This window comes from Mytilinidion resinicola (genome assembly GCF_010093595.1).
Source record: "Mytilinidion resinicola strain CBS 304.34 unplaced genomic scaffold BDZ99scaffold_15, whole genome shotgun sequence".
Lineage (NCBI taxonomy): Eukaryota > Fungi > Ascomycota > Dothideomycetes > Mytilinidiales > Mytilinidiaceae > Mytilinidion > Mytilinidion resinicola.
In genome coordinates this window covers 438,851-459,312 of record NW_022985451.1, presented here as the reverse complement: position 1 = coordinate 459,312, position 20,462 = coordinate 438,851, and the positions used below count along the sequence as shown (strand labels likewise).

The 20,462-nt window shown below is 51.6% G+C and overlaps 8 protein-coding genes across 8 annotated transcripts; 4 read left to right on the top strand and 4 right to left on the bottom strand.

The window, feature by feature from the left end:
* Window positions 1–171: 171 nt before the first annotated feature.
* Window positions 172–1,336, bottom strand: BDZ99DRAFT_479162 (TBC-domain-containing protein; the record flags this gene model as incomplete). Its single annotated transcript, XM_033722216.1, has 3 exons — window positions 172–295; window positions 391–1,145; window positions 1,217–1,336. The coding sequence occupies 3 exons, from the start codon at window positions 1,334–1,336 to the stop codon at window positions 172–174; spliced, it is 999 nt and encodes a 332-aa protein (XP_033573729.1).
* Window positions 1,337–3,023: 1,687 nt separating this feature from the next.
* BDZ99DRAFT_448287 (sulfate permease) lies at window positions 3,024–5,976 on the top strand. The gene is made up of 5 exons (XM_033718057.1): window positions 3,024–3,474; window positions 3,525–3,670; window positions 3,719–4,262; window positions 4,312–5,198; window positions 5,250–5,976. The coding sequence occupies exons 1-5, from the start codon at window positions 3,189–3,191 to the stop codon at window positions 5,868–5,870; spliced, it is 2,484 nt and encodes an 827-aa protein (XP_033573728.1). The 5' UTR covers window positions 3,024–3,188; the 3' UTR covers window positions 5,871–5,976.
* Window positions 5,977–6,090: 114 nt separating this feature from the next.
* Window positions 6,091–8,205, top strand: BDZ99DRAFT_448286 (endoplasmic reticulum-golgi intermediate compartment protein-like protein 3). Its single transcript, XM_033718056.1, has 4 exons — window positions 6,091–6,633; window positions 6,763–6,943; window positions 7,053–7,807; window positions 7,864–8,205. The coding sequence occupies exons 1-4, from the start codon at window positions 6,441–6,443 to the stop codon at window positions 8,046–8,048; spliced, it is 1,314 nt and encodes a 437-aa protein (XP_033573727.1). The 5' UTR covers window positions 6,091–6,440; the 3' UTR covers window positions 8,049–8,205.
* Window positions 8,206–8,825: 620 nt separating this feature from the next.
* BDZ99DRAFT_465555 (uncharacterized protein) lies at window positions 8,826–9,851 on the top strand. The gene is made up of 2 exons (XM_033720569.1): window positions 8,826–9,145; window positions 9,199–9,851. The coding sequence occupies exons 1-2, from the start codon at window positions 9,064–9,066 to the stop codon at window positions 9,747–9,749; spliced, it is 633 nt and encodes a 210-aa protein (XP_033573726.1). The 5' UTR covers window positions 8,826–9,063; the 3' UTR covers window positions 9,750–9,851.
* A 373-nt stretch (window positions 9,852–10,224) lies between these two features.
* BDZ99DRAFT_85047 (uncharacterized protein) lies at window positions 10,225–11,233 on the top strand. The gene has a single exon (XM_033728965.1). The coding sequence runs from the start codon at window positions 10,410–10,412 to the stop codon at window positions 11,025–11,027; it is 618 nt and encodes a 205-aa protein (XP_033573725.1). The 5' UTR covers window positions 10,225–10,409; the 3' UTR covers window positions 11,028–11,233.
* A 79-nt stretch (window positions 11,234–11,312) lies between these two features.
* BDZ99DRAFT_465553 (uncharacterized protein) lies at window positions 11,313–13,016 on the bottom strand. The gene has a single exon (XM_033720568.1). It carries the CDS (start codon window positions 12,828–12,830, stop codon window positions 11,322–11,324), a length of 1,509 nt encoding a protein of 502 aa, XP_033573724.1. The 5' UTR covers window positions 12,831–13,016; the 3' UTR covers window positions 11,313–11,321.
* A 3,344-nt stretch (window positions 13,017–16,360) lies between these two features.
* Window positions 16,361–17,380, bottom strand: BDZ99DRAFT_465550 (uncharacterized protein). Its single transcript, XM_033720567.1, has 3 exons — window positions 17,299–17,380; window positions 17,180–17,243; window positions 16,361–17,127 (listed from the first exon to the last, which is right to left on the bottom strand). Exon 3 carries the CDS (start codon window positions 16,917–16,919, stop codon window positions 16,410–16,412), a length of 510 nt encoding a protein of 169 aa, XP_033573723.1. The 5' UTR covers window positions 16,920–17,127; window positions 17,180–17,243; window positions 17,299–17,380; the 3' UTR covers window positions 16,361–16,409.
* Window positions 17,381–19,095: 1,715 nt separating this feature from the next.
* BDZ99DRAFT_393358 (uncharacterized protein) lies at window positions 19,096–20,276 on the bottom strand (the record flags this gene model as incomplete). Its single annotated transcript, XM_033715842.1, has 3 exons — window positions 19,096–19,363; window positions 19,436–19,819; window positions 19,876–20,276. The coding sequence occupies 3 exons, from the start codon at window positions 20,274–20,276 to the stop codon at window positions 19,096–19,098; spliced, it is 1,053 nt and encodes a 350-aa protein (XP_033573722.1).
* Window positions 20,277–20,462: the final 186 nt, after the last annotated feature.

Below are 20,462 nucleotides of genomic sequence, written 5' to 3'. Positions count from 1 at the left end.
TTTGATGTGATCCAACATTCCAGCGGTCCAGCGCTCGATCTACCAGAACCAACTCCTACGCCGATGCCCAGATGAAATCACGCAAGTTCTTTTGATTATCGATCCGCAAAAATGGGTATCAAAGAAAGAAGTGGACCAATCATATATCGTTGCCAATGACACAAACGCCAATCATTTCGCGTGATTGATGATCTGCTCATAGATATCTGGCGGAATCTTGGCGGCAAACGATGTCGCGACCTGAATGACCTTTGCCGCTTGCAGCGGAGGGAAAGAGCGGAGAATCTGGTTTGGACTGCAAGACGTCAGCAAGGTGACTGGGGAGCCAAGGTTGGTGGCGGGGTGTCTTCAAATATTGAATATACAAAAGTGGAAATGATCAGCGCTTACCTCGGACTGCCCAGGATCTGGTCTCTTATCAGGATTAGCTGCGCTACTATGCAGAGGATGTTGAGATGCGGGCCGTATGCGAAGAGGAAATCCCAGAGTTGCAAAACTTCTGGTAGCGGTGGCGTGCACGCGGACATGGTGAGAACAGAGGCAAAAGCGTACAGCTCGGCGTGCATACCCTTGCTCATGAGATGCGAGTACAATTTTGGGTCTACAATCTCCAGAACCGTGTCTACGAGCCTGAGGCCTTTGTGGACACCATCCATGGGACCGCGTACGTAAGCAGGGCACTCCTGCGTTATAAGTTTCTCGAACGCGACGAATGCTTCGACTTCGCTACGGGCCGCATACAGGAACGGCGCTGCCAGGACGTTCATGCCCTGCACGTAGCCCACTTGCTCCGCATCCGAGTTTGACACTTCTGTCCTTGTGCCGGTTGTAAACGACTGTCGCGAATTGAAGGTGGTTTCAGGGCTGCCCCCGAAGTCGGACAGCGTAGGCGGGGACTGCCATCCGTTGACGCGTGCCTCGTGCGCGTCGTTCAACTTCCACGCCACAGCATTGAGCACGCGCGTCAGGCTGTTTTCGGTGACGCGGCGTCGAAAGAGAGGGTCGGTCGCAAGTGTGCGAAACGTGTCGTTGCGGATCTTGGTGTATGCGGGTGATGCGCCTTGTCGGACGAGGTCGAGGTAGACGTCGGTGCGGACAGGCGGCGCATTCAGAAGGATGAGCCAGATGTATATGCGCAAGTCGGACTGCAGGATTCGTTGTTATTAAGGGAAGTCGCAAACCCCGAGGGCGCAATTAGAGGCGGGGCGATGCTCACCATGCCATCGCCGTTTGCTGGCATGCCCTTGGTCAGAATGGTGAAGCGCAGGTCATTGAGGCCTCCTGCGAGGTCGCCAGACGGAGGCCCTTTGAGGAGAAGGAGGTCCAGATTAGTCATGGTGTGGTGGAAAGACGAGCCGCGAGGATGGTTCAGAGTTTCCCCAGAAATGAAGCAGCTCACGATGTTCCTGCCGCTTGCGGCCAGTCACGTGGCATCTTGATTGACCCGCCAACTTACTTTCAACCGCGCTGACAACCACAACTAGTGGACGGTGCGAGCTATACGATACCCATGAAACACCCGCGCTCATTTTACTCCTCAATCTATGTCGAACGCTCTAAGGCAGCACGATACCTCTATCAAGGCGCCCTTGCAGCCCTGTTCCGCTGGGAGCATTCCGAAAGATTATCTACTTTCTAGGATGGAGGACCCTTGGAAAGATGAATGATGAGCACAAGACCAAACGCTGTCAGCGAACCTTCGACGAACGGCCAAGGTGCATAAGGTTTTACCGAGATGCCTCTTTTGCACCTGCAGCTCCGCCTGCCAGGCTCACATGGGCGATCCTGCTGGGTCATGCGGGAAGCTGCAGGGAGCGAGCTCCTCCAAGCTCGTCTTCGTATTCGTTTATGCGTTTCTCTGATCTGCCCTGTCAGAAACACCCACTCTCGCTGCTTGTTGCCAATACATGAAGACAAACAGTGAGGGATGTGTCCAGGGTCTCTGGACCCTTCAATCCTGCCTCCCGCGGTTGGTGAGGTAAGGACCCGGGCGGGCGGTTATACTGACTTGGAACAAAGTCCGCAGGCGACCGACTCCAAAAGACGACAACAGCCGACTCCAAAATCTGGCAGCCTCACGGCACGTCATGAGATGAGATGCAACATCGAGCAGATTCTCTCTGGTGGGCAATTGAGCGACATTGTATTTCCGCGGTCCGCAAAGACGCCATCGTGGTGTGATTCTGGGCGTTTGCACGCTGAGGCTCTCGTCGTGCCCACGCTGCCCGGGGCGTTTCTCTTTGTCCCGCGGACGTGGTGATACTGCTCATGCCAAGGCGTCGCGGTCCAAGGTACGGCTAGCTACCCCATAAAAGGTAGATTCGACATCTCTGTGCTCGAGCACGCCATTCGCGTGGGATCCGGCCCGATTGCGTTGCGTCGCTACCGCGCCCGCAATTGGGTGTAGACAGCCTACGCATTCACCGCGAGCCCTGTCCTCGCACGCCGTCGGTCGCTACGCATGCACCATCCCTGTCGCCTCACCCGCGCTGGCATGCCTCTCCCACGCTTGGGGTGTTCTCCTCCACCACCTCGATGCTCCGTGCGCTATCCCAGCCATACCATCACCAGTCAAGACCTCTACCGCCGCCGTCCGGACTTTTCCCGATGGTGTCATTTAGTCAAAGTCTGCACTCCACCCTGCGCAGACTCCCGTCATCTCTGGGTCAGATCCGATCTGAAAACTATTTGACATCTCAACCTGGATGCCGTCCGCCTACCATCCATTCTGCATCCCCCGCCGCCGTCCCTTCGCAGAGCACCAGTCCTTCACGCCTCTTGCGATTTGTGGCTGCCCTAACCCGTCACGCCATTCTCTTGCATTTTGACAACTTCAACACCATCTTTTCGCCGGCAGATCGACGCCCATTGCGGACTGCCCCAAAGCTCTAGCGCAATCCCCCACAAGCAGTTTCATTCAGTGGCTTAAGGCCCAACTCGATCTTGAGCTCCCGCTGGCCATCAAGCCCCCATATTGCACTATTGCTCATCACACACCCCAAAAGAAATCTTTTCCAGGCCTAGAGCTTCTGCTGCATCGATATAAATCCCGGCCACCAGGGCACGTTCGGGCCACTCACTAGCTGCAGCGGCACCCTGTGCCGAGATCTTGAGCCTGGGTTTGTTCATAATTAAGCTCCACCCTGCTCCTGGGATTCCCCCAAGCACTTCCAAGATCACTCGGTCTCATGGCATCTACCAGCACCAAGATCGGCCACGGCCTGGCCAAGGTCCTTGGTATCAAGCTGCACTACCGCAACGAGACCGGCTCTGAGAGAATTACGAGAGGCGAGTCTGTCTTCTCAGTTGCCAGCGCCGACACCTTTGTCGAAGAGGAACCCACGTCTCTCGAATGGCTACAGAGTATCACTCCCTCTGGCCACGATATTGCGCATTACTTCATCCGGCTGTTCCCATTCCTCCAGTGGATCACAAGATACAATTCTCAATGGCTTATCGGCGATCTCGTCGCAGGTGAGTCTATCATATCACTGTCGATATTTCAGCCGTCTAATATTTGGAAGGTATCACTGTCGGTGCTGTGGTTGTCCCACAGAGTATGGCCTATGCCAAACTTGCCAATCTCGCCCCTGAATTTGGACTATATTCGTCTTTTATGGGTGTCTTGATCTACTGGTTCTTTGCTACATCCAAAGATATCACCATTGGTGTAAGTGCAATATATTTGAGGCCTAGTCTTAAGCTAATTTTTTAATAGCCTGTCGCTGTTTTGTCCACTGTTACCGGGAATGTCGTTACCAGCGCCTCTAAAAAGCTAGGCCCTGGTGTACCCGCGGACATCATTGCTTCGTCCTTAGCGATCATTGCAGGTTCCATTGTATGCTTCCTCGGTCTTGCGCGCCTTGGATGGCTAGTTGAATTCATTTCGCTCACCTCAATTGCCGCCTTCATGACTGGTTCTGCACTCAACATTGCCGTCGGGCAAGTACCAGCTATGATGGGTATTACTGGATTCTCCACTCGAGATGCGACCTACAAAGTAGTGATCCACATCCTGAAGCATCTCGGACGATCGAATTTGAATGCCGCTATTGGACTGACCGCGCTTACTATGCTCTACCTCATTCGATTTGTATGCAACACGCTCGCGAAGAGATACCCGAACCGAAAGAAGACTTTCTTCTTCATTTCAACTTTGAGGACCGCCTTCGTCATCTTGCTCTACGTTCTCATCAGTTACCTGGTCAACAGGCACCACCGCAAGAAGCCAAAGTTCAGCGTCCTTGGCAAAGTTCCTCGAGGTAAGCTGTTTCGAACGTACTGTGAATAAGCTGTTCTCACACTTATCAGGTTTCAAACACGCTCGTGTTCCCCATATCACTACAGACATCATCAAGGCATTCGCGTCCGAGCTTCCATCTACGGTCATCGTTTTGTTGATTGAACATATCTCCATCTCGAAATCCTTTGGTCGAGTGAACAATTACACGATCGATCCCTCGCAGGAACTTGTAGCCATTGGAGTTACCAACCTACTGGGTCCGTTCCTAGGTGCCTATCCTGCTACTGGATCGTTCTCTCGGACTGCCATCAAATCAAAGGCTGGTGTGCGCACGCCGTTTGGGGGTGTTATTACCGCCATTGTCGTCCTCTTGGCTATCTATGCTCTTCCCGCTATGTTCTTCTACATTCCAAATGCTGCACTGTCAGCAGTCATCATTCATGCTGTAGGAGATCTAATTACGCCGCCCAACACTGTGTACCAATTCTGGCGAATCTCGCCGCTCGAGGTGCCTATTTTCTTCGCCGGTGTGCTCGTCACCGTGTTCAGCAGCATTGAAAATGGGATTTACACGACAATCTGTGTGTCGTTCGCCTTGTTCGTTTTCAGGGCATTCAAGGCCCGTGGCCGATTTGTCGGAAGAGTCAAGGTTCACTCTGTCGTCGGTGACCACTTGCTAGACCAAGAGGAGAGTAAAGAAGGCCGGACTCCGAAGGCCTCCAAGGGGATCCCTGACGACCCAGATTCCAACTCTAGGAACATCTTCCTACCGGTTGATCATCATGATGGATCCAACCCCACGATCGAAGTCGAAGACCCATATCCCGGTATCTTTATTTACCGTTTCTCCGAAGGATTCAACTATCCTAACGCCAACCACTATTTGGACTATCTCGTTCACGTTATTTTCGAGAAGACTCGTCGCACAAATCCTGCTACCTATGGAAAGCTAGGAGTAAGTCAACTTGCAGTCTCTTGTTTGAACCAATAGACTAATAATTCTTAGGACCGCCCGTGGAACAACCCTGGTCCCCGTCGTGGTAAAGAAGCAGACCCAATTGATCATCGACCTACTCTCAAAGCTATAATCCTCGACTTTTCTTCCGTCAATAATGTCGATGTCACCTCAATTCAGAATCTCATCGATGTCCGTAACCAACTTGATCGTTATGCCGCTCCTGATACTGTTGATTGGCACTTTGCAAACATCAACAATCGGTGGACAAAACGTGCACTTGCCGCAGCTGGATTCGGATACTACACTCCAGAATCTGATGTTGACTCTGGCCTAGAACGCTGGAAGCCAATCTTCAGCGTCGCCGAACTCGGAGGAACCTCTAGCGCTGCAGCAGCAGCTGAGGCGCATCAAAATAAGGCACAGCGTAGGGCCGCCGCCCAAGCAGAGGGCAAGACGGTCAACGATGATATCGAGGAAGGCCCAGACTCATCGGAAGACGCCGATAGCCTGAACAAGCCGAGTAGCCATCCCAAGGCATATGGCACGATCGGAGGCGGAAAGTCGCAGAAGATAGCAATTGTGCAAGGTCTCAACAGGCCGCTTTTCCATATCGATATCACGGCGGCAATGGAGAGCGCATTGGCGAACGCGCAGCGGAAGACGCATTAGACGTTGTACTATTTCTGTGTGAGAGAGTTTTGGGATATACCTCGTAGCTATCAGGTGGATTTGAATAATATATGGGTTGCTGATGGACATATGGCCATATAACGTGGAACTTCTTGTGAAAGCCGTTTGACACGTGACAGTATTATATAAGCCAGTATACCCCTGCCAGGAACGCTGGACTCTAGCGATTCGAGGCTCGCGCATCAGAATGCTAGCTGTCCTTTATTCTGCCCCGTCAGCCTCTTTACCCGCCCGTCTTGCCCTGCTGCTCAATTCCCTTCTCTTCCCGTGTATGTAATCGCAGTACACACTTTCGAGAGAAGTATTTCTCTTTGACGCTCCTTTCCTCCTTTTCTTCCAACCTCAATACCGGCATTGCGGAGAGTTGCAGCGGCTCCTCCTCCTTACCTAAAGTTATTCGGGTCCCGTAATCCACCCTCGAATCTCACGAACACGATACTTGGCGCATTGCGACACCCCCGAGATTAGCTTCTCGCCTGGCGACGGTTTCCGACCTTCTTCACTACCGACTTCGCCTGCGGCCTCGGATCTGGTTACGTGAGCTTCACCATGCCGGCAAAATCGCGCTTTACGCGCCTCGATGCGTTTACGAAGACTGTGGAGGATGCGCGAGTGCGGACGACGTCGGGCGGAATAGTCACGATAACGAGCCTGCTGGTGATACTGTGGTTGGTGTGGGGCGAGTGGGCAGATTACAGGAGGGTGGTCGTGAGGCCGGAGCTTGTGGTGGACAAGGGGAGAGGTTAGTTTTTGATTTCTTGGAACTATGGGAGAAGAGATGGTGTGCTAGGAAAAGAGAATGTTATACAATTGGGACAACGGAAAGGGTATGGGGTGATTTGACCAAGAGCTGGGCTAACAATATGCGCAGGAGAGAAGATGGAGATTCATATGAACATCACGTTCCCGCTGATGCCGTGCGAGCTGCTGACGCTGGATGTTATGGATGTGTCGGGGGAGATACAGAGTGGGGTGCAGCATGGAGTGAATAAAGTGAGGTTGGCGCCTGTGTCAGAGGGAAGCCATGATATTGAGAGTAAAGCGCTGGATCTGTAAGTTGCATATTTTCCTTGTGCTTCTGATTAGAAGAAGCTCCATACTCAATTTGAAGACGTTGAAGCATGATACTCCCAATTCGAACCACAGCTAACTTTCCAACAGCCACCCCGACGACCCGGCCTCCCACCTCGACCCCGAGTATTGCGGTCAATGTTACGGCGCTCCTCCCCCCACCGATGGTCGCAAAGCCGGCTGCTGTAATACCTGCGACGAAGTGCGCAACGCATACGCCAGCATATCATGGTCCTTCGGGCGCGGCGAGGGCGTTGAGCAGTGCGAGCGCGAACACTACGCCGAGCACCTCGACGAGCAGCGCAAGGAAGGCTGCCGCATTGAAGGCGGAATTCGCGTCAACAAAGTCATCGGCAACTTCCACATTGCTCCCGGAAAATCATACTCGAACGGCAACATGCACGTGCATGACCTCGAGAACTACTTCAAGGATGAAGCCGATCACTCTTTCACGCATACCATCCACACACTCCGCTTTGGCCCGCAACTCCCCGACGCGGTCATCGCGCGCATGGCGACGAGGGGATCCGCGTCAGGCGCTGGAGCGTGGACGAATCATCACCTCAACCCCCTCGATGGGACGGAGCAGAAGACGGGCGAGAAGGCGTTCAATTTCATGTACTTCATCAAGGTCGTTAGCACGGCGTACCTGCCCATCGGCTGGGAAAAGGAAGCCGCAGTGCAGAACAAGAACGATGTCATGGGTGGTGGTATTGATGCGGGCTACAAGGGCAGCATCGAGACGCATCAGTACAGCGTCACGTCGCACCAGCGGAATCTAGGTGGTGGCAACGATGCGCAGAGTGGGCACAAGGAGAGGATTCATGCGCGGGGTGGAATACCAGGTAAGATAATTGGGGAAATAGTCTATCGGATGATCTTGAGCTAATGGGTGATATAGGTGTCTTCTTCTCCTACGACATCTCCCCAATGAAAGTCATCAACCGCGAAGCGCGCAGCAAGACTTTCTCCGGCTTCCTCGTCGGCTTGTGCGCAGTCATCGGCGGCACCCTGACCGTTGCGGCAGCCGTGGACCGCGCGCTGTACGAAGGCGTGCAAAGGGTGAAGAAGCTGCACCAGGGATGATTTCTTATAGAACGTAGCATGGCTTGGCGGAGTTAGGGGGTTTATCTATTTTCAAGTCATAAAATCTCAGTCTTCATTATGTATTTTAAGACGCAACGAGTGGGGAGGCTTGAATATATGGAGATGTGAACTAAAGCTTAATGACGATGAATTTGCTCTGATATTGGAGGCGTACTGACGGAAAGAGGGCATAGCACTCTCGATCAGACTCAATCCATTCCCTATTTTCCAACCCCTGAAAAGGCTTTGAAGTACCCTAGCAAGTTGCAAACTTCTGTCTTATCAATTTCCTAAGTCTTGATTCAGAAACGTCGGCTTGTCCATCCTCTTCATGCCCATTTTCTACCTCGTTTTAGGATGTAAGCCCCCGGACGCCCTAAATCAGATCATGGGAAAAGGGATGATTTGGATGCTGCGAGATGTATGAAGTGGAGCTAGTCCGTGCGATTTGGGGTCGTTTTTGGCATATTATTGCGTCGCGCTCCAGATCGGGCTCTGGAATTGGGGTTGATTTCGGTAAGGTTTATTGTATCAACGGGAGCCAGTCCGGGTTCTAGCGGCACGTCAAGAACATCCCCTCCAAGGCATGATTCGAACAACGTGTTTTAAGTTGTTAATCAACGAATGACGACTCTCAGAATGTGATATTTGCTAGGGGTGTGCTTTTGAAAGCTATGTTGATGCACTAGTAGACGGGTTGAGGAACGCGGACACGGCCGCTAGTTTCTCGCAAAAATACCGTATGTAGAAGCTTTAGAACATAAGCAAACAGCTTCTCGACTCTAAATGTTGGTAAGAGCCCCGATGCACCTCAGACGCTGACAATTATTCAAAAAGTCCAGTTTCACGATGCAATATGATACCCCTCTGTCGTCATCACAGCATCTAGAACTGGCCGCGGGGCCTCGGTGTTTATCAAAGCATAGCTCCCAGCTTCATACAAAGGTAACCACAACGCCTCAATTCAACACCACCAAGCCCTCTTCTAGCTTCTAAAACATCCCACCCATCAACCATGGCTCTCGCTCCCAAATTCGCCGGCCAAAAGCTCGCCGCTAGCAGCATCGCGCCCAAAGCCGTCCACACGCTCGAGCTCTGTACGTGAACCATCCCAACACCTCTCCTCTACCCAAGCTAATTACCCTCACAGACCTCGACTATGTCTGTCCCTTCAGCGCCAAGTTGTTCAAGACGGTCTTTGGCCCCCTCAAATCCACCCTGACCTCCGCCCCCTACGACTCCAAGCTCGTCACCATCTTCCGCCAGCAAATCCAGCCCTGGCATCCGTCCTCGACGCTCACCCACGAGGCCGGCGCCGCCGTCCTCCGCCTCTCCCCTGACCTGTTCCTCCCCTTCAGCGCTGCCCTCTTCGAACAACAGACTGCCTTCTTCGACGTTAATGTTGTCAATGAGACGCGTAATCAGACATACGCTCGCCTTGCTAAGATCGCCGGCAGCGTCGGAGTTAATGAGAAAGAAGTGTATGATTTACTAGTTATCAGTGATAAGCCAGGGAAAGATGGAGCGCTGAACACGGGGAACAAGGTCACCGATGACGTGAAGCTGATGGTGAAAGCCAACCGCTTGACGGGAGTGCATGTCACGCCGACAGTGCTTTTCAATGGGGTTGTGGAGAATAGCATCTCAAGTGGTTGGACGAAGGAGCAGTGGGAGGAGTGGTTAGAGAAGAATGTGGTGTGACTAGAGACGCCGAAGCTGTGAGGTGTTCGATATGATGGCCCAGTGTCTGAATTAGGACAAGGGGTATAGTGGTTTGGCGTACAAACCAGACATCCGACTGGCTCCCGCTTAAGCTTTTCAACAATGTCAATCTTACCCTATTCCTGATCGAATTTTGTGAGTGAAGCAATAATGTGCCAAAAGCAACGGCAAATAGCACGGACTGGCTCCACGTCACACTTCTGACCATCTTGAAACAACGTTTTTGAATCGACCATGGAGGGTATACCTTTGGCCTATCGCTAAAAGCCAGACTGGCTCCCGGCCATACATCTCAACTTATCTAAATCAACCTCAACTCGGTGCAATGGCACCTGGTACAGGAGAACCACTAGATTCAAAAGTTAGGACTAAGGGTAATCGATAGTAGAATGGATCTATCCCTCTATTTTCGGGCGTCGGGCATGGAGAGGCTTCTAGGTTACCGTAATGGAGATCCGAAGCATAGCTATGCCCTTTACAGTTACCGCTTGAACCTAACCCCATCCGGCAGTATTACATCACGCGTCTGGACGTGTTGTTTACCCCGACATCATCTCTCTATTTCTCTACAAGTCCTCAAGTCCAGTACACCCAATCTTCGTCGCAAGACTAAATTCTCTCAAATTACTTATACTCACCATGCCAACCGCCACCACCACCAACGTGCTCGACCTCACCACTGACAACGAGATCAAGCCCGAGTTACTCAACGCCATCGAGTCCGTCAAAGCCTCCACACTCCGCAGCGTTCTCATGCAGCTATGCCAGAAGTCAACAATCTGCGCAAGTAACCTCGAAGAAATAATGCTAGTTCCGGACCCGCAGCTCCAAAGCACCACAACGAATGGATCGGCGACCAACGGCTCGAAAAAGCGGAAGCTCGAGACTAAAACCTCTCGGTATGCGCGTTGCGTCCAATGCAAAGAAGACTACGATATAGTCTTAAACGAGCAGTCGGGCGAAGAACAGTCCTGCAGAAGACACGAGGGTGTTCTGGAGATGAATGAGGACGCTTTCCCGGACGACGACGACGTTCAATACTATGGCCACAAGATCGATGTCGAAACCGATTGGCGAGTGGACGAGTTTCCAGAAGACTTCACGTGGACGTGCTGCGGGCAGCATGGGAAGGAGGCAGAACCGTGTCTTCGTAGCAGGCATTGCAAATCGAAGACCGGTGAAGGGCGGGGGAAGGTCTTTCGGCTCGTTGATGGAGATTTTCCGGCAGGCGATGGAGATGAGAGCGAGAGTGAGTGATGAGGATGACGGGGATAAGGCTGAGGATGATTAAGGGTGGTGTAGAAGAATCACAAGGGGCGAAAGAGATGAACGCTGCAATGGACTTGTTTAAGAACTAGGAAAAGCTTTCTCCCTATTTGGTCAAGCTCTTCGACGCTACTTTCTGTACAACTACATGTTTTCAAATAGTTTCAATCTGTCACGTGTGGAGCTTTCAGCATACAGGAACTCTACTAGCACGAGTTCTAGTATCTAGCAAATCGTGATGAGGACCTTCAATGTGGTCCGCCCATTCTTCGTGACCCTTGAACTCTAAAGCGCAACCTTGATGTGGACAAGCGTACTGGGTGTGAGCGCTGGTATGAAGACGAAGTTCGAGAAAGTTATTGAAACGCTGTACAAAAGGGTCAGCCATGAAGAACTATTCTGAGAAAGGGTACTTGCCTCATGGCAGCTAATCCAAGGACAGTGGAATGCGACTTCACGAAAGTGATCCTCCCCTACTTCCTCCATGGCGCTGCCCTGCCGAGCTTGCTGTCGACGCAATTGATGGCCGTTCGCTTGGTTCTGTACCAAGGTTCTTTCGCTATGGGTTAATGAATCGAACCTCTGAGCATTCGCTACGTGGCTCACCCTATAGTCATCCCTCTGAGCTTCATTCACATATGCGGCTTGATTCGTGCTAGTCCCAAGCTGTGCAATTCCACTCATAGCTCCGGACCTTTGCCCTTGCGCTTGCGATGAACCTGCCGTAGAGGGGGCCCGCAGGTTCAAGAGTGACGGATCTGCGCTCTGCACTACATGCCCAAGAATCATCTTCAGCCTCGTAATTGTAGTACTGTCCAGGCGTTCCGAACCCGCCTTAACCTCTTCGAGTTGAGATCTTGCTTCCTTTACGGCCGGTAACATGTTTCCCCAGACCTCGTCCGTATAGCCATTCAGTACACCATCCCATTCGGATGCGAGCTGTCGTCTTCGAGGAGTATTCATGCCCTCAATATTGCTGACTTCTTCGGAGTCTAGTTCTGATTGCATATGACTGATCAATGACTCGAAATCCGGTCTCAGATTCAAGGGGTTCTGCGATGAGACTTGTCCGTGTACTGGAGGAGCAGGTAGAGCACTTCTGATACGGTCTGCAGCTCGTTGTTCGTTAGGAGAGAAGTTCTCCCAAAAGAGGTCCATTGCCGGATCCTCGACAGGTGCGGCAGTCATGACCTCCGCCTCCTCCCAAGCTGGTTGGAAGGATGGATCTGCGAGGAGCATGCGTACTTCGGCTCCGTCATCAAAAGTTTGACCTTGGCTGCGATCCCTTTCCAATGCATCTGCTGGCTTTGCTAATCTATCCCAAGAATAATGGTTGAGGCCTGCTTGATTTTGGAAGTCCACGGCCCGGAGATTTGTGTGTTGTTGAGAAGCATGTCCGTCGGGATTGTTCAGGTTGCTACTATTAAGGAAATCGTTGAATTCCTGGTCGTTGGTCTGATTTGAAGTGCTTCGAAAGCTTTCGCCATTGTTATATGCGTATGCGTTCTCTGAAGAGCTATTTGAAAATTGCTGTGGAGGACGTGATGGAAAACCTTCACTCCACACCGACTGACTTGCGGAAGACGATGAGCCATTTGCGAGTTTGCTAGAAATCCCTGATGCAGAAGCAAGTTGACCCTGAAGTTCGTTGCCTCTAGGAGCTCCAATAAGGTTTCTGGCCAGGCCTGACGCTGAGGACGCTATTCTTGATGTTAGAGACGTAGGTTCTTCGTCCTTTTGATCTGCGGTTGCTCGAGCTTTGCCCTTGTCTGGCTGTTCTTTCTTAGGCTCCATGCTTCCACCTCATCCCCGAAGGAAGTGAACAACAGAACTGTACTGAATTCGGGCTATGCCTGATTGAGGTGGATGATGGATGACTAGTGACTTCTCGGCGATACTCTTTAAGTTACGATGAAGGTTTTGTAGGATGATTCTTACTAGGAGGGCTGAAGGTGTAGCTGAGTTAGTACAAGAAGATAAGGACAGCAGAGAGAGATGCAAGGATGGAAAAGAAAAGTTAGCAGTGATGGCCGTGCAGAGAAGGATGATGCCGGAGGAGAGGCAGTCAAAAACGGTTTACGCCGACAGCCGAGATCTCTCGGATGAGCGCGGCACTTTCATCAGCTCCATTGTCGTCTTCATCCCCATCTTTCGCATCTTCCCTTTCTTCTTCATGCGATTGTTTCAGATAGCACTTGTTTCTTTACTGCTTATTGAGCTCTCGTGTTCAAACGCTGCATCATCGCCCGACAATGACAGAAGCAGTCGATCCTCTACACCTGGCACCTGAGTTTCTCGACAGCATGCAGAGGCTTTAGTATTATCAGCGTACATGCCATTTTTGTAGAAGCTGAATACGCTGATGGCTTCCCGTGTTCCCATGAGCTTCGTCCGGGCTCTGTGGTTAGGCTTGCCAGGCAGTAACGCACTGCTCTAAAAGCAATACTATAAAGCAATACTATCGATCTCTAGGAAATTTTCATAAACTGCAAATCTTTTCAATTACTGCTACTATACACGAATCGAAGCCCTGTGGGCTCAGCCTTAAATTTGGTATCATGCCACATAAAACGCCTTGATCGAGACCTTTCTTTCGAAGCACACGCAACGCAGCTTGCCAGATTTCTTCACCGTCGTGGTATCCAGATCCCCGAGTATGTGTTCCTTCATCACCCTCCCTGCCCATGGTAGGGCTCTTCCCGCGTCGTCTCGTTAAGCCACCGATCCATACTCGATGAAAGTTTCGTTGAAGATATTTCACCCTTGGTTGTGGATTTCTTCGTCGTGCTCTTTTGGTCTTGCTTTATGGTTGTTGGCTCATACTTTCCGGCAAATACCCACGGTCAGCAATCGTGTTTGGCCACAAGAGCTGCTCTACATACCTGGTGCCCATCCACAATCTCTGTTTCGATGTACTGTGTCCACCTCGAAGGAAGATGGCCATTCCCGGGCAAGCCAACGGAATTCGTGTCTACAGCGTGCGGCATCGAACAGGTTGCCTAGGATTACGTCGTCAGCGACTTCACCGATAATTTGAGAGCCCCCATGGGATGGCTGCAGTAACATACTAAGTTTGAATCTGAGAGCTCGCTTTATAGGATCAAGAGCCACGGAACCTATGACAGGGTTTTCTAAGTTGAAGGTTGAATAGCAGAGACGCAACCGCTAGTTACTTATACTCGATGCGGCTCAAGGGACACATAACACGCTGACGAATAGAAATCGGATGGCCAGCGCCAAAGCGAACTTGCCCATGCTGTGCAAGCGATCATCTGGCGCCATGGCTGTGCCGGGACAGCGCGGCGTTCATGTCTTTCAAGCACCCTCACCCTCGGAACGCTTATCTTTTCCGTACACCATGGCTCGGAGGTATCCCCTCACAAGCCTACTGGTGCCTGTGCTGGTGCACTTACCAACCCATCGGCCGATTGATTAAGTCGATCGGAATTCAGTTGATAGAGATTGGCACTTGTCACTCCGACTACAGAGATATTGGAAGGTTGCACAGTCTTGCCACGCAACCCGACGGCAAAGTACAAGGACTGTGCTTGACGCGTTCGAATGAGCTTTCGCCATAAATTGCTGGAACGCCAGAGCCAGTGACCCGGGACAGCGTCGCAACAGCTTGCCAGATGCAGCGGTAGGCGAAGTGGCATGAGCCCGCCTCGAAGGTGCTCATTCGGCAAATTCACTACTTGCCTGGCGCTTACATGATACCGCTGCTCCGGGATTTTGTTATCACATGGATGGTCTATGAGAATGCCTGTGCGGGGAGCCTGATAAGAGTCACCAAGAAGGGTCGGTCGGGGGTTCTCACACTATCGTAACGCTGTCGATGTGGCTTGACACTGATGCTCCTACGAGTGGACATATCTAATGGGGCGAGAAGGCACAGACACGCTTTCATGTTAAAGACAGCGACACTAAAGCCTTCTCAGAACACCGCTTCTCCCCACCGAGTAATACTTCCACTGGCTTCTCGTCATAGCCCAGAAGCTGGACTCCCAAAGAACACTTTCAGGCCTTACATTAAAGAATACGACCTTTCTAAGATCAATGCGAGACCAGTGTGAGCGCCGCGGGGTGGAAACTACAAGACCCTTTCCGGGGGCTTGGAATTAATTGGATGAAAGCTATCTGTTCGGTCGAGACATGGATTGCAGACCGGTCAGAGGACAAGGGTAGCTAATTATCGTTGGTTAGAGCCACTCGCCCAGAGCCGTCCACCAAGAGTTTCCCATATGCAAGCAGCAGTCAGCAGCAGGGTTTAGCCCCACCATAACCTTCACCAGATCGAACTCGCCACTAAATCCTTCTGGAAGTTTTCCACACGCCTTCTAGGCGCCGATCATCAACCAACCAGCTAATCACTACATCTACAAGGCGAGCCTCCGAGCCGCTGTGACGTGGGTCGTGAGGCCAACGCTCTTGCTGAATACACAGGAGGGTTATGTCACTTCTTGGCGAGGTTGATGTCCAATGTAGTCTCGAGCTCGCTTGCACTTCTTCCTAATATTGCTGCCTGCCTCTTACTGGTCAATACCTCTCCTTAGTTAGATTCCACCAAGTGCTAAGTCACAAGTCTCAATATCTACTGGCAGTACCAGGTCAGAAAATGAGGCTTGCGAAGCTCACACCATGCGCAATGACCTCGTGCTGAACATAAAATACCTCAAGAGTCAAGTCTCCCCCGCGGCCTCAGCTCCACGGCCTCGTCACACCTCAGTGATTGTTCACCTTGAACATCAGAATCATAGCAAGGACTATCCTTGCTCGCCGGCCTCGCGCTAGAAAATGGCTAAAGGCTTCCATGCATGCCGCGTAACCCATGGCTGCGAGCTGAGCTGAGCCTCAGCGCACATACCCGTTCCCGCACCGTGCATTCACCCCCTCCAGCTTGGGCACATGCCACCTCCACCACAGCGCTGGGACCCAATCATTGTCGACATGGGGTGTCGGCATGTTTTCCGCGAGCGGTTGACTGCCGTGCCGTCATACGGCGCTGCAGCTGCGCAAATAGGGTACTTTGCGAGGCACTGTCAGACTTTCCATGAGGGCTTAGTTCTAAACCGTCGCCAATATATGCCAGACCTAGACTAGCAAGGCACAATCTCGATCCTTATCTTGGAAGAAATCTCAGTGTTAAGACGGCATGTTCATGTACGGGCGCACTGTATAGTCCCGGTTCCCGCCGCGGCGGAAGCTATCGTTGACGAGTTTCAACCGCGGCCATGCCTAGAACCTCAAGCGATCACTTCAGTCCACGGTCTTTCACGGTTCGGCGTCACATCACTATCACATCACTATCACAATGGCGCTTCTTTGTGCTCACTGTCCGACTGATGTTGCAAGCTGCCAGTAAAAGCTAGACCTTTACTTCAGATCACTTTGGTACGAGTTTTGACCAACGAATTTCGGATCCCAAGCCCACGAGATGTCCTTGTCCTCATCCCTCACCGCCGTCTCCAATTCCATCAGCTCGTCCCATTCGCGCCAGCGACAGAATCCGATTCCAAGCCAGCGCAGCACCTCGCCAGCCCATTCGATCGGGACTGTCGCTTCTCCGACTCCTTTGTAGACGAGCGTGACCGACTTGGTCGCCTTCGAGGTCGGCTCGACGACGGCGAACCAGTCGGAGTGGACGTTGAGGGTTTGGGCGACTTGAGTGTGAGCTTCGAGGAGGTCGTTGATGTGCTGGTGGTTTCCTCCGCCGTTGCCAGCGTTGACGCAGATGGGGGGCCCGTAGTCCTCACGCCTAGCACTGAGACCGATATTCATGGTGGCGAGGATGCTGGTGTGCTCTTCGTGCTTGTCGTCGTGGTTGTGGTTGTCGAGGCTGTAGCATGCGAACTTCGCTTCAGGCTTGTCGCTATAGTCGCGCATCTTCTTGTTGTCATGGCCCGCCGAGTTAAGATTTTACATACCAATCTATCTCGCCGTCGGTCTCGGTCACGTAACAAAATCCCATCGCGCAATCCAGATCCACTCGCATCGCGTCTGGGAATCCGTTGTAGCTGTTGACAGCGAGGAGAAGATCTTTGTTGTGCACAGAGTAGGCGCTCTTATACTTGTTGTGTCCTTCTAGAACTAGCTTTGAGAGTATATCAGTATGGAAATTCGAGTCAAGAAGTGAGGATGCTTACTTCGGGTGGAGGAGTGGGCCACTGAGGCCTATCGATGATGATGATGATGATGAGGACGGCGTCACTGGGTGTGTGTTAGAGGTTTATAAAGAGTACCGAAGCGTGGAAAAGATACTTACGGTTAGTAAGCGGGCGGATAGCACTTCCGAAGATGGCGAATAGTGGCAGCGACGGGACCTCCGATGAAGTTGCTTACGTTCTTGACGAGCTTGAACTCGCTAGCGACGTACTGGTCATCTTCTTCGCACTGCCCGGCGACCCTTCCCGCGACTCGGAAAGCCTCTGCGACAGCAACACGGTCTACCTCCACCGTTGCATAGATGGGGTAACTTCCCAGATCATCATCAGGACTCTCGGTCGCTATATTCATGTAGTGGTGAGAGTGGTTGCTGAGGAGGAAGGTGATAGGGTTTTTAGTTGATGAGGTTGAACCGAATCGAAGGTGGGACCTGGAGTTTGTGGAGCGTAGAAGGTCTTCAATACTTTCCTTCCAATTCACCAACCGGCTATAACCGGATTGCCATCGGAAGGTGAAGGTCAAGTCTGCTAGAGTGAAGAGCGGCCATTATATAAAGGCCAGATGCTAGATCTATAGGCCCTGGAAATGACATAGTGAGAGTTTAGAGGATGGATAGGCCTGAGAGACTACAGATAGTTATCCACATTATCAAAAACAACTTGAGACATCCGATTTCCGCTAGTAGGAGGATCATATTAGTATGGTGTGTAGACTCGTCGGTAAGAGGCCAGTCGCCTACTAACCGAATTGATCAATGGTCGTCTTCAACATCAATCCTTCCGCAGCTTCCAGTCTCCCCAGTCATACCCTAGTGCGCGGTGACGGTCGCAACACACCAAGACCTAGATGATGATAGCCTGAGCGACTGTCATTGACAACATCGCTGCACCTAGCCTTAGAGAGTTTGGCAGCCCGCATAGTCTGCCTAAGAAGTGAAAAGCAAGACGCGCTGATCAAGAAGACAAAGTATGTAGCCTGATGCACCTGGAGGCGGGGTGGACCAGACGAGAAGAAGCCAATCCAATCGGGGAGATGTAACGTCTGTGACTGGATGCGGTACCCAGTGGTCGCAATTGCAAGGTGAATAGGGTTGAGGCGGTTGACAATTTCACTAGCAAAGACACCCTTGCTAATCGCGAAAATGTTGTTGATAAGTTTGTAGAGCATGTTCGTGAAGTTCTTTCGATAACGTGTCGCTTGAAGGCCCTATGGGGAAAGGTAGGTTCTGCGTGTAGTACCTTTTGCCGTTGGGTAGATGAGGCGCCTTACTATCGGTATGATTAATGATGAGGCGTTGAAATGCGAGGCCGACCGATGCTTTCTGCCTCTCAAATCGGTAATGGTGAGAGTTTTCGGGACGTCGTTGTACAGGTATAAGGTTTATATGGAAGTGTTTGCGCGACTTCGGTTGGTTGGTTGAGCCACGTTGTGGTTCCATTATTTGATCTGACTAGTCGAATACGTAACAACATGAAACCCTCCAGCAAGTGAGGGGCAAACCTCAACTCTCTGAGGTGAAGTATGTACAGATCTGATCGGGTCAAAGAGATGTCGTCTCATTCATCTTTTCAAATTTTCGAAGAGCCCCGTGTAGACTCGGCGTGATCTGTAAGCTAATCTTGTCGCATTCAACCTCCATGTGGTATGTCGGCTTTTCTCAGACGAAAGACATGGCCTCATCTGAGACATCTCCCATTCAAACCTGATTGAGTCGGTCGACATTTAATCTCCTTGTCTTTCTCACCCGGTAAGAGCTCCTTTTACTATTTGGGTTGGTGGCTCAGCCGGACTCAAGAAGTGTACTTAGGCCTGGGACATGGCATTGCACAAATGTACATACGACGAACAAAAGTTACTTTCATTACAAGTGACAAGTAGTCGCGGGGTATCTTCAATATCATAACTCGTCAAACAAACGCAGTCTAGGGTCTACCGGTGACGGAGAAACAGGCAGAGCTGGCGCTGTTAGGCTGCTGGACGCCGGCGCGTGACAGCTGCTCAGCACCTCCTTCGCTGATGAGGGTATCGATGCTTCATGGAGGTCCCATGTTCCCTTGGATGTCGAGAAACCTTCTCCTGTGGCTTTGTGGGGTAATCTGAACTGCTGGACCAGAACAAATAGCACGAATAGCAGAGCAATCGTACCTAGAATGCCCCATAGAATCCTCAGTCGTCCTGTGAATCGTGATTAGCAGATGCCCTTCTATAAAATTGATGATACGACTGAAAGAAAGTACATACGATTGATCTTCGCTTCCCATTCCTGCTCCAACTTCTCCCGCATGTCAACACGGTTTCGTGCATCATTCAGCCTAGCATTTAGAGAGCGAGCTTTCTCTCTACCCACCTTGACCCGCTCTTCTAGCACATCCATCTGCTGCTCTTGCGGTTCAAATTCATGAAACCCGTCCATCTGCCCAATTATCTCCTCCTCCAATTCATCCGCATCATTCTGAAAGTCCTCATGCAGCTCTTTCGTCAGGTTCGACAGTTCCTGCAGCTCCCCAATAGTAGATCGAAGCACCGCAATCTTCTCCAGAATCGAGTAGTACGTATCGTCCGTGCGGCGAGTGCTGTTGAGAGAGTACTCGGAGAGAGTCTGCAGTTGGGCGCGGATTTCACTATCGCAGCATTAGCATAGTTGCTAGGCCAAATATACTTCTTACATTACACTTACTCTTCTCTCACTTTCGCCCTTGCCCGCTCTCTAGCTACATCCTCTGGCCCAATAATTATTTCCTGCAAAGGCTTCGACTCTATACTCCCATCAACCTTCACGACACTCCCGGACCGGCTCCCGGCGACGCTTTGTGCAGGCGACCCTGTAGAGCTGCGGCTGTTTTGTTTTAGGAGGTCGGCAAAGCTTGAGGGCGCGTGCAGCTGGATGGCGGATTGGACGACATCTTTGGTGTGGTGATGGCGGTGGTGGTGCCCGTGTCGGTGGAGCGAGGTGTGCTGCGTCTTCTTTGAGGTATGGGGAGCTGTGCTCACGCGCGCGGGAGCTGTGGGTTTGAAACTGTTGGAGCGCGAGAGCGGAGGTTTCGAAGAGCGGTCGAAGGGCGGGTTGTATGCTTCCATGGCATGGTGTTGCGTGGGTTAGGGGTTTGTTAGGACGATGGAGCTTGGAGTTGAGGTTGAGGTAGACGTCATGGTCCGCGCGACTAGAACACTGCCATGCCGAAACGGGATGCATTCATAAATTCGACGGCACTCAAGCAGAACTTATTCACTTAGGATATAATGTGTTGTATGATGAATTTCATT

Bases quoted from the DNA above. Each gene is read 5' to 3' on its own strand.
- BDZ99DRAFT_465550 (XM_033720567.1), bottom strand. From the start codon at position 16,919: ATGCGCGACTATAGCGACAAGCCTGAAGCGAAGTTCGCATGCTACAGC.
- BDZ99DRAFT_465553 (XM_033720568.1), bottom strand. From the start codon at position 12,830: ATGGAGCCTAAGAAAGAACAGCCAGACAAGGGCAAAGCTCGAGCAACC.
- BDZ99DRAFT_85047 (XM_033728965.1), top strand. From the start codon at position 10,410: ATGCCAACCGCCACCACCACCAACGTGCTCGACCTCACCACTGACAAC.
- BDZ99DRAFT_448287 (XM_033718057.1), top strand. From the start codon at position 3,189: ATGGCATCTACCAGCACCAAGATCGGCCACGGCCTGGCCAAGGTCCTT. The intron at 3,475-3,524 runs GTGAGTCTATCA...AATATTTGGAAG, and splicing joins TATCGGCGATCTCGTCGCAG to GTATCACTGTCGGTGCTGTG. The intron at 5,199-5,249 runs GTAAGTCAACTT...AATAATTCTTAG, and splicing joins CTACCTATGGAAAGCTAGGA to GACCGCCCGTGGAACAACCC.
- BDZ99DRAFT_448286 (XM_033718056.1), top strand. From the start codon at position 6,441: ATGCCGGCAAAATCGCGCTTTACGCGCCTCGATGCGTTTACGAAGACT. The intron at 6,634-6,762 runs GTTAGTTTTTGA...CAATATGCGCAG, and splicing joins TGTGGTGGACAAGGGGAGAG to GAGAGAAGATGGAGATTCAT. The intron at 6,944-7,052 runs GTAAGTTGCATA...ACTTTCCAACAG, and splicing joins GAGAGTAAAGCGCTGGATCT to CCACCCCGACGACCCGGCCT.
- BDZ99DRAFT_465555 (XM_033720569.1), top strand. From the start codon at position 9,064: ATGGCTCTCGCTCCCAAATTCGCCGGCCAAAAGCTCGCCGCTAGCAGC. The intron at 9,146-9,198 runs GTACGTGAACCA...TTACCCTCACAG, and splicing joins CGTCCACACGCTCGAGCTCT to ACCTCGACTATGTCTGTCCC.